Source organism: Malania oleifera, chromosome 3 (genome assembly GCF_029873635.1).
Source record: "Malania oleifera isolate guangnan ecotype guangnan chromosome 3, ASM2987363v1, whole genome shotgun sequence".
NCBI lineage: Eukaryota > Viridiplantae > Streptophyta > Magnoliopsida > Santalales > Ximeniaceae > Malania > Malania oleifera.
In genome coordinates this window covers 115928140-115943962 of record NC_080419.1, presented here as the reverse complement: position 1 = coordinate 115943962, position 15823 = coordinate 115928140, and the positions used below count along the sequence as shown (strand labels likewise).

The 15823-nt window shown below is 43.1% G+C and overlaps 3 protein-coding genes across 4 annotated transcripts; 1 reads left to right on the top strand and 2 right to left on the bottom strand.

The window, feature by feature from the left end:
• Nucleotides 1-327: 327 nt before the first annotated feature.
• LOC131152167 (uncharacterized) lies at nt 328-1589 on the bottom strand. Its single transcript, XM_058103871.1, has one exon. The coding sequence runs from the start codon at nt 1412-1414 to the stop codon at nt 1055-1057; it is 360 nt and encodes a 119-aa protein (XP_057959854.1). The 5' UTR covers nt 1415-1589; the 3' UTR covers nt 328-1054.
• Nucleotides 1590-2102: 513 nt separating this feature from the next.
• Nucleotides 2103-5626, bottom strand: LOC131152163 (ylmG homolog protein 2, chloroplastic). 2 transcript variants are annotated; one of them, XM_058103864.1, is made up of 4 exons: nt 5168-5626; nt 3795-4000; nt 3083-3333; nt 2103-2439 (listed from the first exon to the last, which is right to left on the bottom strand). In XM_058103864.1, the coding sequence occupies exons 1-4, from the start codon at nt 5522-5524 to the stop codon at nt 2399-2401; spliced, it is 855 nt and encodes a 284-aa protein (XP_057959847.1). In that variant the 5' UTR covers nt 5525-5626; the 3' UTR covers nt 2103-2398. The 2 variants fall into 2 exon arrangements, with proteins under 2 accessions (XP_057959847.1, XP_057959848.1); XM_058103865.1 differs by having other exon boundaries at nt 3795-3994.
• Nucleotides 5627-6941: 1315 nt separating this feature from the next.
• Nucleotides 6942-7880, top strand: LOC131151515 (uncharacterized). The gene has a single exon (XM_058102756.1). It carries the CDS (start codon nt 6942-6944, stop codon nt 7878-7880), a length of 939 nt encoding a protein of 312 aa, XP_057958739.1.
• The last annotated feature ends 7943 nt before the right edge of the window (nt 7881-15823 follow it).

The window sequence follows — 15823 nt, the reverse complement described above, 5'->3', positions numbered from 1 at the left end:
GAGCTCTTCTAACACTTTCTTAGAATTCTTTTGCCCCCACCAAGCAAGCCACCTTCATTAAATTTTGGTACAAGCCAACACCTAGATACCTTTAGGTTTAAATAAGTCCATTACTCTATCCAACCTAATTAAGTTCTATTAAACCAGCCCAAGGCTAGTTCGAATTCAAACAAGCCCAATAAAGCTCGTAACAAACCTGCTCACAAACCAAAGTGAGCCAAAGCCATTCATGTTCTGGCTCAATTTGCTTAATAAACGAGCTTTGAAATTGTGTTTGGGACACACTATATATATAATGAATAGGCATGAATGAAATGACCCTTAAAATTTGACTTGAAAATTGTTCATTTATATAATATAAATAAGCTTGAATTAGCTCTTATAATACAAGATGCTTACAAGTGGCTTGATTTGTTTACAACCTGAGGTTTTTGGAGTGTTTCTCAAAAATACAAACTTGAGGAACAATGTATCTAATTCTTAGGAATGAGAAAAAAATAGGTCCTCTCATAAAGCTAGCATGGTCCTCCAGTCAAGCTTTCCTATCTAATTAAATCACTCCAAAATGAGTCTCATTAATTACTCGTGAACCTTACTAGGTGAGACTATGTCAAACCTACTCGAGTGATTTCAGTGAACAAGAAAGCTTGATCAAGGTCCAATGAGACCCACAATTTGAAATGATCATTGAACAATGAGAATTGACTGGAAGACCATATCTCTAGAAGAGTCTAATTTTTTCTCCCCCCTGACAGGACATATTCATGATTATTAGCTATGGAAAAGCGTACCCTTGAAGGCTAAACCATCACTTCGGAGGAAGGAAATATAGTGAGAAACATAAACTTGAGAAGAGTGGCTGTAGTGATAAATCAACTCCCTCCATCCAAAAAACAAAACGGCAGAGGCTGAAAGTCCATAACTGAGAACAGGGCTATTTCCCATCTTCAAATAAAGCAGATACATCAGAAAGTTCAATTCAACAAGCGCATTAATTTCTAGCTGAGAAATCATACATTGTGCGCACGGGTGTGTGAGTGTGCATGCGCACTCTTTAACAGTCCCAACTCATCAGATAAGCTTTAAACTTCAAAACCAATGCCAGAACAATAAGAATTGTAAGAATCCCGACAGAAGAACCCCCAAACCGGTGAATCCAGTTAGGGTCAAAGCTGGCAAGGCTTTGGTCCAAGTACCCAGACAAGGCAATGGCCAGAATCAAGAGCAGCAGCAGTAAAGGCAGCCAAGAGGCCACGTTAACCGGCTGCACCTCATCCACCTCCTCTTCACTCACAGCCCTCCTGTCAATAAAAAGAGGTGAAACTATGGCAAGAAGGGCCAAGGCTATGGCCCCCAGCCTCTGGCATGAAGGAACCCTGTTTTTGCGACTCCTGCATAAAACCCCTTGCTCCATTCACTAACACCTCGAAGGAGGAGGAAGAGGATGCACCCTTTCCCTTCCTATTGAGCGAGTTCATGGCTCATACAGTAGCCGTATGCTCCCATTTAGAGGAACGATATGCTAGGGCCCTAGGGGTCCTCTTTGGATTTCCATTTCTCGCTAAATTATTTTCATTTTCACCCCCAGAGGGCAGAGCTAGAGAGTTCTTTTGCCTAGAGATGTGAACTATCCCTATTAAACAGCATATTGGAATATTTTTTTGAGATTAGCATCTGATTTTGCATTGGCCTTTTTAAGTAAAGTCCTCAAGAACTTTCTAATCCAACAAATGAAAAAGTGGATGGCTCGGAAAAAATGACACTTCCTTTGCACTCTGCTTCTTGCAGGAGAATCTTTCCAGAAGTTCAAAACACATGGCAGCTTATTCATGAAGTTTTGGATATTGTAATGGATGGATGTGAATGAGGTTGGGGAAAGGAAACTATTCTCGATTAAGTATATATATTTTTAACAAGCTGGTGATCTTATTATTTGGAATCGGATGCTGGTTGCAGAAAATATGCTGTTTTAATATGCTTAAAAAGCAGATTTAAATTTTTGAATTGTGTCCATCAAGCTTCTAATTTAAATGGTTAAAAATATACCTAAGATGGTGATTGCTTTCAGTAACAGGAAGTGCATTGATACATTTGAACCACTATGAGCCAAGGCAAAGGCATTTAAAATAGTTATTCTACACAATCTCAATGCAAATTATATGAGCAGAGGAAGGTAATAGCACTGGTTACGTAACTGAAAAGGCATATATTCCAGGACAGTAGGGTCCAAAACAGGAAAAAATTAATGCTGATTTGAAGATGTGAAGAATAAGTAAATTCTTCGAGCATCTGATATGAGAAAACCGCTAGAAGGTTTTGGATGTAGGATAGAGCTAGTACATGCCCAACTGAAGTACTGCCTGAGCAACTTGAAATGAACATCAGCCTCCCAGTCAAGTTAGTGCTCTTGCTCCACCTTATCTTCCCCTCCTGGCGTCCCTGCACAGAAATTGCAGGAATAGAATTTTGATGAAAGAGTAAAGTGAGTTCTTCAATCCACCATTCCAAAGGTATAGAAGCAGTGCATCTTACTTGGGATAAAAAACACTTGGATCGGTGTAAACACTCTCCTAATGATCTCTCATGCTCAACCTTTCTCATGGAGGAAATCAAGATATGTACCAAAGTTGTTGCTTGGACACTTAAAAGCCATGCTCTAGTTTTATTGATATATGGATGGAAGTCTCCCATTTAGCCAGTAAATAGTGCTGTTCTTCAGAAAAATCTCCTCTTATAGCACATTCAAACCTAGCATTCATCTGGAAACTTACTGGTCTAAATTTTTTGAAAAGAAAATATCCTCTTAGAAAAATGGAGGGCCTAAATTCAATGGCAGGATTAGGTGTGACCGCATGAGTATGCGAGAGAACTACAGGATCAAAAATATTTATTGGCATTGGAGCAGCTCATGGTAAAATAGAAATATAATTTTTTCATTGTCACAAACATTTTAAATTAGATTTCTGGGGATGAAGTCACACAACAACAATATTCTAGGAAAAAATAAGAGAATACTCTGAATATGGTACAAGATTTGAACATCAAGAGAATGAAACAAATTGAAGGGCCTAATAGGTACTACCAGAGCTGTTTGACCTGTTTCTGCATAGTCTTCTCATCCATTTTTCCTGTGATGTGGAAACATGAGACGGTCTTGCATGAGATAAGCTTTCTTGAGACAATCTTGTTGCAGGAAGTTCAGCGGGAAGGGCAGCAGCCGTGCTTGTAAAAGCATTTAGAACAAGGAATGCCAGTATGGGAGAGAGATCCAAAGTCCCTCCGAGTGGTGGAATAAGTCCTCGGAATATGTTTAAGTAAGGGTCACATAAAGTGCTGAACCAGCAAACAATGTTTGTGTTAAAGATGTAAAATATTGAAATGAAAGGAAAATGAGAAGCATCCAAAAGTTTTTGTCTGCAGGGCAAAAGATGGTTCATGACATATGCAATAAACATGACATACACAACCAAGACAACGCATCTATCTAATTGCGAGAACGTGAGCATTGAATGTTCCATTGACTTAAAATTCACATTAATTGTACCCATCTAATCAAGAGCTCCTGCTTGGTAGCTTTGCAAAATTTCAATGGTAGCCATCCATGGAGCTCAATATAATTAGATCAGTGCCAGTTTTGGGCAAAGGTCATGTTAATTGTCTGGACCCTTTAGGGTTTAATCATTCTTTCAGAAATTTTCAAAATATTTAAACAGAAGATAATGTATTGTTGCACCTATGGAGCTGCAGCGTCTTCTAATATGTCAAATAACTTCTAAAAAAAACTGAAGGCGTACCTGAGAGGGCTAACAATGGCAGGAGGAGAGTTAGGAAACCAAGTCAAAACAAGCCTAACAACCAATAGTGTGTTGTAAAGGCTCAAGAAATTTAGGATACCATTAGTCACCACAACCCCCGCCACAGAATCACCTGGTAGAACAGCAGCAAAATTGTGATTCGAGAGGGAGTTCAAGTTCCCGAAGTTTCTGCGAGGAATCTGAAACTGAAGCTCAATGAAGTACTGGTTTATTTATTTAAATGACTGTTCAATGAAGCACTCGTGCCAAAATAGGAAATGCGAGAAAAGCACACAGATCAACTCATAAATTGAATGTAAACAATGCATGGATAAACTGAAGAACAATATGCATTGTGTTGCCAAATCTCAGTTAATGATCAGACACAATTCTCGTTGACATGAAGATTGAAGACACTTGACAAAAATTCAACTTCTTATTTCCTCCATTTTGATTTGATATATTTCCTAAAGAAAACCAATCATTGAATCCCATTATCCCAGATTCCATGGCTGCTCCACACTGTCAATAATCCGCATACATTCACCAGAACTCTAATGTATCAAAGATTCAAAGTCTAGGTTCAGGCAATATGATGCTATAGGCACTAGGCAGCCAACTGTTCATGAAACATTAGGGCTGCATTTTGGAACAAGGAAATGAAGTCAAAATATGAAGAAATCTGCTTTTTTCTAGTATAAGACAACAACAAAAATAACAACTTTTTATTTAACATTTCACTAACCCTTGGTTTTTATTAATTTCCAATCATAATAGAATGAATTCAATTCTTAATAATATTTGGGATAGAGAGAAAACACAATAGAAAATTGAGATTTATTTCTCATTTTTCTCTCCATTTCTCCCACAAAATCCTTGATCCAAGCAGAGCCTAAGTGAATAACCTGAGATCAAGGAATCAAGAGAGGGGAGCAGAAAACTGACAAAAATGTGATTCCTCCTGAAATTTCAAGGAAAGATAAAACCGAATTGTGACAGTACACATTCTAAAAGTTACGATCTTCCAACAGAACCAAGCACATTCGTATCATCAAGAGAGGTTCTCAACAAAATCCTACACGAATCCAATTTGCCATTGAAACTTATTTAGACAACGCTCAACTGCTCATCCCAGCAACTCAGATCCAGTTATCCCAAAGATCCAGCAGTTAACTGAAGTAGAAACGCTGCCCATTTTCAAATAATTCCAAACTAAACTCCACAGAGCACATCGCCTCTACTAGGAGGAAAAAATTACAATTAATCTTATGTACTGGCAAATTATTTACAGCACCATTCTTCACACACCCAACACTCAAACCAGACAATAAAGAAATTGTAAATAGAGAGAGGGAGAGAGAGAGAGAGAGTACCAGGAAGAAATTGCGAGACCGGGAGGGCAGAGAGAAGACGGTATTGAGAATGGGGTTTTGAGAAGCGACGGAGTGCAGCAGTCTGAAACACGTATGGGCGGTGGATAGCACTGAGGAGTAAATTTCCTGAACCAGGTCCATGTGGGAGCCAAGGGGAGCTGCAACCGTTGCTTGAAGGTTGGGCTTGAATCTAAAGGGCCTGAAAAATGCGGTCGACGAGAGCAGTACGCCGCTCGGGACTATGGGCTTCTCGGCGGCGGACCCTTTTACCGTATGCACCGGAGAAGATGATGGTGATGATGGTGATGATGATGATGAAGATGAAGGAGAAGATGAAGAAGCACCGCCATAGGCCATTCCTTGGATTTGCTCGCTCAACAGAGCAAGAGAGTGGGAAGCCGGAAAAAGGAAGGCAATAGATAACGAGTGAATTTGAGTTGGGAAAGATAACAGCTGTCTGTCTACTCCTCTACTTCCCACGTGGCAGGCTATCCTAACTTGGGAGTATCCCGCCGACTGCCTCGCCGTTTCGCGGAGGAGTAGAATCGCCGGTGATTCTTTTTAAATCTCAAGGTGATATGCACAAAATAAATTAACCAATAAGAACAAGACAATATCTAGTCCGTGATCCCCCAAAGGTCAAGCAATTCGACGAGAACAATCAACTCCAATTCAATAAAAAGAATGAGAGATCTACGTCAGTGACTTAAATGACTGAGTGATGTGCACGAATAGTTTATGACCTAGGAGCTATTCAAGCCCCGCGCAATAAAGGTAAATTACCCAAAGGGTCAACTCTAACTCCTATAAGAAGGAGGGCAAGGAAGAGGCGAAGGTAAGTCATTCAATTTATTCTACTGTTGCATGCACCCTCTCTAAAAGCATTCATCTTACTTAGGCATCGGAGTGATCCCCCGGAGTACACCTTGGGTCCTCCAAGCCTTTCTTCTCTTCCCCTTTCAGGTCAGCGGAAGTCGAAGGATCAACCCTGCTAATTTTACCCCGCAACAGTTAGCGCCATCTGTGGGAACCTGCTTTTAAAAGACGATCATATCTTACTCTCGACTTTCGACATTCAGGCAATGCCGACCTCACACAGTTCTACCTCCATCCCTGCTGCAAGAAAAGAATCGTCCTAGTCCATTCACTCCACACCCGCAGAACCATCGAGTGTCAATAGGGAGGAATTCCTCGCTTTTCAAAAGGAAATGAAGGATATGCTCAATCAACTCTTACAGCAAAAGAGTCAGGAAGGGCACATCCTTCACCAACCGCAAGAGGGCCCCAGTGCAGACAAGAAAGCTAACAAACCAGTGGAGAACGAGGAAAAAATCTACCTCAACAAGAAGGTAGAGGATGCGAACAACGTGGATGTCAATCAACAAAGATCCACGGAGCTCGAAGAAAGGATCAAGAAAATAGATCACATAGATACGGGGAAGCGTCCTTGAGGTCCTCAGAGCCGCCATTCAACAAAGAGATCATGGAGGCTCCACTGCCAAGTATATTCAAGATGCCCACCTTTGAAAGGTACGAAGGTCTGTCTGACCCAATTAATCATCTAGACACCTTTAAAATGGTGATGCAGTTGCAAGGTGCTCCAAACGCCATTATGTGTCGTGCTTTTGCAACAGCCCTTAAGGATACTGCCAAAGACTAGTAACGAACTCTGCAACCCGGATCTATCGGTTCCTTTTTAGAGATGGAACAATTGTTCACCGGCCACTTCCTTAGTAGCTAGAGAATTGATAAAACAACGGGTCATCTCATGAGTATGGCGCAAGGAGAGCAGGAAACTCTAAAGAAATTCATGCACTACTTCAACACGGCAACCCTAGAAATCCGCAACCTAGACATGGGGGTGGCTTTAGTAGCCTTGACAACCACTCTCCAGCCAGGAAGTTTCTTATACTCTCTAGGGAAAAAATCGCCGGTGAATATGGGGGAGCTGATGGCTCGAACACAGAAATACATCAACCTGGAGGAGATGATGGACACAAGAGGAAGTCGTATAGAACAGAAAAGGAAAAATAGTAGCAGGGAGAGAGGAGAATCCTATAGATCCGCGAAAAGACACAAGATTAGTGCACTACACGCAAGCCCAAATATAAGAGGACAACCCAGCAAGTTCTCCACCTACACATCCCTGAAGGTATCGCGCTCTAAATTACTGATGCAGATCAGAAAGAAAGACTATGTCTCGTGGCCCGAACCCATACGAACACCTCTTCACAAGCAAAACATGTCCAAGTTCTGCGCATTCCATAGGGATCATGGCCACGACACAGAGGAATGCATCCAGTTGAAGAAAGAAATCGAAACCCTAATAAGAAAGGGATACCTGTCAAAGTTTATAAAGAAAGAAGATCCACAAAGGGAACCTCTCGAGCAGAGGAGGCCTAGCGCCAAAAAGAAAAAAGAGCAGGTCATAGGGGAAATTGCGGTGATCTTCAAAGGATCCGCTAGCGGTGGAGATAGTGGGGGTGCTCGCAAAAGATATGCTAAACAGGTGTTCTCGATGGAGAAAGGGGAAACCAATAGCAAACGAAACAAAAAAGATGACGACATAAGCTTTGACAGCGGAGACAAAGAAGGGGTACAACAGCCACATGATGACGCACTGGTGCTCTCCCTACTGGTGGCAAATTACAAAGTCAGACGCGTGTTGATAGACAATGGGAGCTCAGCGAATGTCATGTTCTGGTCGAAATGAAAATCGGTAAGGAATGACTCAAACCAGTCTCAACTCCCTTGGTCGGATTCGGGGAGGAGATCAAGCAGCTACTCGGAACTACTACGTAATGGCTCTAAAGGGAAAGATGGAGGCAAGAGAAACCCTAACGGTGGAGGACCTAGAAGTAAGGGGCGAGTATCCTTATATCAGTACAGTGGAGGAAGACATCATGCACATACCCCTAAACGGCCACCAGGAGAGAAGTATGCAGATCGAAAATCACCTACCCGTGAAAGCGAAGCTAAGCGAACTGTTGAACGAATTCGGTGATGTGTTCGCCTGGTCAGCCACAGACATGCCAGGTATTGATCCTGTAGTCATGGAGTATAGGCTACAGGTCGACCCCAATCACCGACCTGTGAAACAGAAAAAAAGGAGTTTCGCAATGGAGCAGATCAAGATAATCGATGAGGAAGTGACGAAACTGGTGCAAGCCAACTTCCTCAGGAAGGTAGACTACCCGGAGTGGCTGAGCAATGTGGTTCTAGTAAGGAAACCGAACGGAAAATGGCGCACTTGCATAGACTTCACGGACCTGAATAAGGCGTGCCCAAAGGACAGCTTTCCTCTCCTCCGAATCGACCAGCTGGTAGATTTGACCTCTGGGCACGAACTCCTCAGCTTCATGGATGCCTACTCGGGATACAATCAGATCCCTATAAATCGAGCCAATGAAGAAAAAACATCTTTTATCACCGAAAGGGGCCTGTATTGTTACCGGGTAATGCCATTCGGGCTAAAAAACGCGGGAGCCACATACTAGAGATTGGTGAACAGGATCTTTAAAGATCAGCTCGGAAAAACAATGGAGGCGTACGTGGACGATATGCTGTTAAAAAGCTTGGAGGCAGGGAAGCACTGTAAAGACCTGAGAGAAACGTTTGAACTCCTTCGCCGATACCAAATGAAACTGAACCCGTCGAAGTGTGTGTTCAGTGTTTCCGCAAGAAAGTTCCTTGGCTTTATAGTGACTCACAAAGGCATAGAAGCCAACCCGGACAAAATAAGAGCACTGTTAGAACTGGAGGCTCCGCAGACGAAGAAGGAGATCCAAGTCTTGACAAGGAGGATAGCCTCCCTCAATGGATTTGTCTCCTGCTCAGGAGACAAAGGCTTACCTTTCTTCAAAGAACTAAGGAAGAAGGGAGGATTTGAATGGGGGGAGGAACAGGCCAAAGCCTTCGAATAGCTCAAGCAATACCTCGGTTCCCCACCCCTTTTAACGAAGGCAAAGACAGGAAAGGACCTCTACCTATATATAGCTTCTACGGAAAATGTCGTCAGCGCAGTCCTGGTATGGGAAGAAGGCCGAAGGCATCAGCCCATATACTGTACTAGTAAGGTGTTGAGTGGAGCCGAAAAAAACTATTGTATGGCAAAAAAGCGACCTTCTCCATCGTCTGTGCTGTGCGAAAATTGAGGCCCTACTTTCAGGCCCACAATGTAATTGTGTTAACAAACCTTCAAATGAGACAGATTCTACAGCGCTGGAGAGTTCGGGAAGGATGACGAAGTGGTCAATCGAATTAAGTGAGTTCGACATACAATACCAACCAAGGCCCGCTGTCAAGGCCCAGGTGCTCACGGATTTCACAGCCGAAAGGCTTCCCGAGTCAGCTGCTAAGTCAGATGTATGGGCGCTACATATCGATGGTTCATCTAACGCGGCTGGAGGGGGAGCTAGATTCATCCTCTCAACCCCAGACAACAACGAAACTCTTTTCGCACTAAAATTAGAATTCTCGACAACAAACAACGATGCGGAGTATGAAGCTTTGTTAGCAGGTCTACGCTTGGCAGAAGCATTAGGGGTGGCACAGATCAAGGTATCGAGTGATTCCTAGCTAGTAGTAGAGCAGCTGAAAGGAGAATTTGAGGCTAGGGATCAAAAATGAAGAAGTATCTCACCAAGGCCCAAGAATACACAAAAGCGTTCGTTCATTTCGACATAGAACGCATACCAAGGGCCGAGAACAAAAGGCCGATACACTTGTTAGACTTGTCTCAGCAACCAGCTCAGAATGGAAGGACACTATTTATTTAGAGCGGATAGGGAAACCCTCATATGAGGAGGACAGAATTAATTCATTGGAATCTGAAACCACCAAAGAGGATTGGAGGGCGCCTCTATTCCTGTACCTTCAGGACGAATCCTTACCAGAGGACAACAAGGAATCTCTGAAAGTGAGAAGAAAGGCAGCAAAATATACACTGATAGGCCGGGAGCTATACAGACGATCCCTAACACTGCCCTACCTTCGTTGTATAAGCAATGAGGAAGGGAAATACACGAAGGAGTGTGCGGAAACCACCTTGCCAATAGGGCCTTAGCCCACAAAACCGTGCGGTAGGGATTTTACTAGCCCACGATGAAGAAAGACGCGCTCGAACTCATCAAACGATGCGACAAGTGTCAGAGATGCGCAGCAGTACCGCACGTACCCTCTAATCTACTCTCCCCTATAACCAGTCCCTGCCCCTTCGCCCAATGGGGAATAGATATCTTGGGACCTCTACCGCAGGCAACTGGCCAAAGAAAGTTTTTGGTGGTCGGAATCGACTATTTCACTAAGTGGGTAGAGATCGAACCCCTAGCCACCATAACAGAGCGGAACATTACACGCTTCATGTGGACATCGGTGGTTTGCCGTTTCGGAATCCCTTGGGCAATAGCTACTGACCACGGAAGGCAGTTTGACAACGAGCGCTTCAAAAAGTTTTGTTCGGACCTATCTATTAAGCTTGTTTTCGCGTCAGTGGCGCACCCCCAGAGCAATGGACAGGTAGAGAACATGAACCGGACGATACTGCACGGGCTAAGGACGTGACTCAAATCTATGCAAGGTAGATGGACAGAGGAACTCTCATCCATCATATGGGCATACCACACCACCAAGAGAACAGCAATAAGGGAAACCCCGTTTATGCTCGTCTTTGGCATAGAAGCGGTCATCCCAGCAGAAGTAGGGATACCCTCCTGGCGAAGGCAACACTTTAACAAGCAGGCCAACAATGAAGAGCTCATATCAAAAATAGACCTGTTGGAAGAGAGACAGGATCAGGCGAGTCTAAAAGTTGCAGCATACCAACAGAGGGTAACAAAATACTACAACAATCGCGTCAGAGTACGGAATTTCCAGCTCGAGGACTTGGTTCTAAGGAAGACGCGAAACAGCCCAACAGAGTCGGGGTTGCACAAGCTGAAGCCAAACTGGGAGGGTCCATACAGAGTTACAACTGAGATAAAGCCAGGGACATACAAGTTGGAGGATGTAGAGGGGAAAAAGATTAATAATACATGAAACTCGGATATGTTAAAAAAATACTATTCTTGAAAGCGTTTCTTACAATGCAGTAATAAAAGTTCCGATTACAGTAATTGTACTACATCAATAAAGTTTAAGAATATATGTATTACAAGTGAAGTTCCAGCTAACTAGCTTGCCTTGCTCCCCTCTCAACTTCCTCTTCCTCCCTTTCCTCTTCCTCGTCCAGATCTTCCATGGATTCGGGACTCTCGTTGCCATATCCGGGTGAGCTCACACCATTTAGGGGAAGGTTAGGGTGCTTGGTTTTGACCTGATCCTGACACCTCCTGAACCCCACCCTGTAAGCTTTGGAGGTGTCCATAACGAACTGTGTGGAGTCCTTGTACTCTTTTACTGCGGTTTGAGAGGCATTAGTAGCAGCAGCAGCTTCTTTGGAAAGTACCTCCTCCCTACGAATACGCTCAATCTCAGCCTGTAGGGCCCGCTTACAGATCTCGGCATCACAAAGTTCATTCTGAGTAATGACATACTTTTTCCTAGCATCCAAGGTCTGCCGGTACATTTCGACAACCTTCTCTTCTTGGGCTAAGGCCATCGTCGCTAATTGAGGAGAAGTACAAAGGGCAGAATAGATAAAAAAACAATGTATAAGGAGAAAAATAACCTAGCTGAAGAGTATACCTGGTAAGAGGTGTGGCGGATCTTCGCTGAAAGAGCATCAAGAAGAGTGCACTGAGCCTGCACATAGTCTTCAACGAGTACCGCCCGATGTAGAGCGGAGGTAGAACGGGTCGGCTCATGAAAGATTGCCTCATTATGAGTCGGGGGGATCAGAGGAGGAGCAGCACTGTTCTCATCAGCATGGGCTCCAGTATCACCTACAACAAGTGCTTCCCTTTTAGAGGATTCTCCCTTGACCTCCCTTCTCTTCTTCCTACTTCTACTCGTCCTCTGCTTCTTAGCTTCCCCCATGAGAGATTCATATCTGTTGAAGTCCATATCTACAAAGACAGAGAGAGAAGAGATAAAAACACCAACAATAGAGAGAATATCCGAACACATATATAGAAATCAAATGAGAGGTAAGACTTGGGGAATCGGAGCTAATCCCCCACTGCATGAGGACACGCTCCTGGAGTAGCTCCTCTTGAGGGACAAAAAGCCCAATAGAGGAGCATAACTCATTTAGCATCAAAGGCCAAATGACGAGCACAACTCGTGAGGCCAAGAAAGCCCAGTAGATGAGCACAACTCACTAAGCATCAAAGGCCCAAATGAAGAGCATGACTCGTAAGGCCAAAAAATCCCAACAAATGAGCACGACTCATTAGGCAAAGAGGCCAATATGACGAGCACGACTCGTAAGACCGAAAACAGCCCAACAGATGAGCACAACTCATCAGGCAAAACTCATCAGGCAAAGAGGCCAAACTGACGAGCACGACTCGTGAGGCCAAAAGGCCCAGTAGAGGAGCACGACTCATTAAGTATCAAAGGCCCAAATGACGAGCACGGCTCGTGAGGCCAAGAAAGCCCAGCAGATGAGCACGATTCATTAAGCATCAAAGGCCTAAATGACGAGCATGACTCGTGAGGCCAAAAAAGCCCATCAAATGAGCACGACTCGTAAGGCCGAAAACAGCCCAACAAATGAGCACAACTCATCAGGCAAAGAGGCCAAACTGACGAGCACGACTCGGAAGGCCAAAAATAGCCCAGCAAATGAGCACGACTTAGTAGGCTTAAATGGCCACGAAGCTGCTCAGTAAGATCAGTTCGGCAAAATTCGCTCCATGAACCAGCTCGAAGAAATCAGCCCGGCAAGAACTGCTCGGCAAGTACTACTCGGCAAGTCCTGCTCTGAGAAATTGCTCCATGAAGCTGCTCGCTGAAATCAGTTTGACAAAAATTCACTTCATAAGTCGGCTCTGCACGAGCTGCTCAGCAAGCTTGCTCGGAAAATCCAGCTCCGAGAAATTACTCCATGAAGCTGCTTGGCGAAATCAATTCTGTAAAATTCGCTTCATGAATAAGCTCAACACGAGATGCTCCGCAAGCTTGCTCGACAAGTACCGCTCCCCAAAGTTGCTCCATAAACCTGCTCAGTGAAATCCGTTTGGAAAAATTCGCTTCATGAATTAGCTCGGCATGAGCTCCTCGGCAAGTCCGGCTCCGAGAAATTGCTCTATGAAACTATTGAAACATCAGTTCAGAACATTAGTTCGGAACATCAGCTCGGAACATGAGCTCAGAAAACTCAGCTCAGAACATGAGCTCGAAAAATATCTTCCTCCCCTCAGCTCGAAACATGAGCTTGGAAAATATCCTCCACCACTCAGCTCGAAACATGAGCTCAGAAAATATCTTTCACCACTCAGCTCGAAACAGGAGCTCGAAAATTCCCTAGCTCGTAACAGCTCGGTAAAAGCCCTCTGCGAAACAACTCAAAATAATAGCTTGAAATATCAACTCGGAAAATCAACTTGGAAATTCTCCCCAGCTCGTTGAAAGTCCTCTGCGAAACAGCTCAGAATAACAGCTTAGAATATCAGCTCGGAACAACAGCTCGGAAATTCTCCCCAGCTCGAAACAGCTTGATGAAAGTCCTCCGTGAAACAGCTCGAAATAACAGCTCGAAATATCAGCTCGGAAAATCAGCTCAGAACAATAGCTCAAAAATTCTCCCCAGCTCGAAACAGCTCGGAATAACAGTTCGAAACAACAGCTTGGAACATAAGCTCGAAACATGAGCTCGGAAAATGTTCTCCACCACTCAGCTCGGAAAATTCTCCCCAGCCTGGTACACCAGCTCGAAAAATTCTCCCTAGCTCAGAACAACTCTGTAAAATTCTTCCACAAAGGCAGCTCGAAAAGCTAAAAAAAAGAAAGAGAGAGGAGGAAGAGGGAAAGAAAAAAGAAGAAGAAGAAGAGGCAGAGCATTACATACTCCAAGGGGAGAATGCAAATTCAAAATTCCATCCATAAATTTGAAACTGAGGGGGGGACAACTGATATGCCGAAAATAAATTAGCCAATAAGAGCAAGACAATACTTGGCTCGTGGTCCCCCCCCCCCCCGGAGGTCAAACAATCCGACGAGAGCAATCAACTCCAATTCAATAAAGAGGAAGAGAGATCTACGCCAGTGGCTTAAATGGCCAAGTGATGTGCGTGAACACTTTATGACCCAGGAGCTATTCAAGCTTTGCGCAATAAAGGCAAATTACCCAAAGGATCAACTCTAACTCCTATAAGAAGGGGGGCAAGGAAGAGGCGAAGGTAAGTCATTCAACTTATTCTACTGTTGCATTCAGCCTCTCTAAAAGCATTCCTCTTACTTAGGCATCAGAGTGATCCCCCGAAGTTCACCCCAGGTCCTCCAAGCCTTTCTTCTCTTCCCCTTTCAGGTCAGCGGAAGTCGAAGGAGCAACTTCTAATTTTACCCCGCAACACAAGGTATAATATTAAATGGAAAGGAAAATTTCCAATATTCAAATCCTAATATTTTTTAATAAAAAAAAAAAAAAAGTTTTGAGTTTATTAACTGAATTCTCCTTGAGGGATTAGGAAGTATGACATTTTTATGTTTGTTTCTTTCATATATTTTTTTTCTTTTCATATCCTTTTTATAAAGCTATGAGCAAAATAAGTCATTTGGTAAAAGCTTGAAGTTCCACTTGACAAAAAAAAATTCATTTGAACATATTTACATGAACAATTTATTTAATGAATGAGGTAATTTTGAACAAAACTATACTTCTCTTATTTTAGGATTACTACTTATACTTGAGAATATATATTATTTGTTGCTATCAAAATTTATTTGGGAGAATTTGGATCAATCATGATTTCAAATCACTTGCTAAGAATGAGAGAAAAATGGCTTGAAAGACTTGGGGCGTAATTTGGAAAATCACTCTGATGCCTAAGTTAGGGAATCTGAAAGGATTATATGATCGCAATAGTAAAAGAGTGAGTGAGATTGATGATGTGGATGGTGTGATCCCAAGAGAGGGGTGAATTGGGTATTTAAATTTTTTTTCCTAAGTTAAGTGTGTTCAATTTTAAACCTCAGTCAATATAATACAACTTAGGTCTTTTTATGTAAACATCAATCCCACAATTATTTAAAGCATGCATGTAAAACAATCAAGACAATAAATAATTAAATATACATGTATAGAAATTAAAGTGCGAAAATTAAATAAATAAGAGAGAGAAAGAGCAAACACAATATTTGTTATCGAAGTTCGGCTAATCCTGCCTATGTCCCCGCCTCAAACCAACCAACTTGAGGATTCCACTACTTTGCTCACTTAACCGGGCGGAGTGGCACCGTTTACAATATCTTCTTATAGCGCGGAGTCACCCTAACTCACTTACTGGGCGAAGCAAAACTTTTTCTCCTTACAGGGCGGAGTCTCCGTAGCTCACTTACCATACTGAGTCAAACCGATTTTCCTTACAGGGTAGAGTCTCCCTAACTCAATTAATTGGGCTGAATCAAACTGTTTCTCCTTACAGGGTGGAGTCTCCCTAGCTCAATCAATCGGGCTGAGCCAAACCAATTGCACCTTACAGGATGGTGCCCTCCTAGCTCAATTAACCAGGTTGAGCTATACCGATTCTTAAAATGGTTTTTATACAAGTAAGA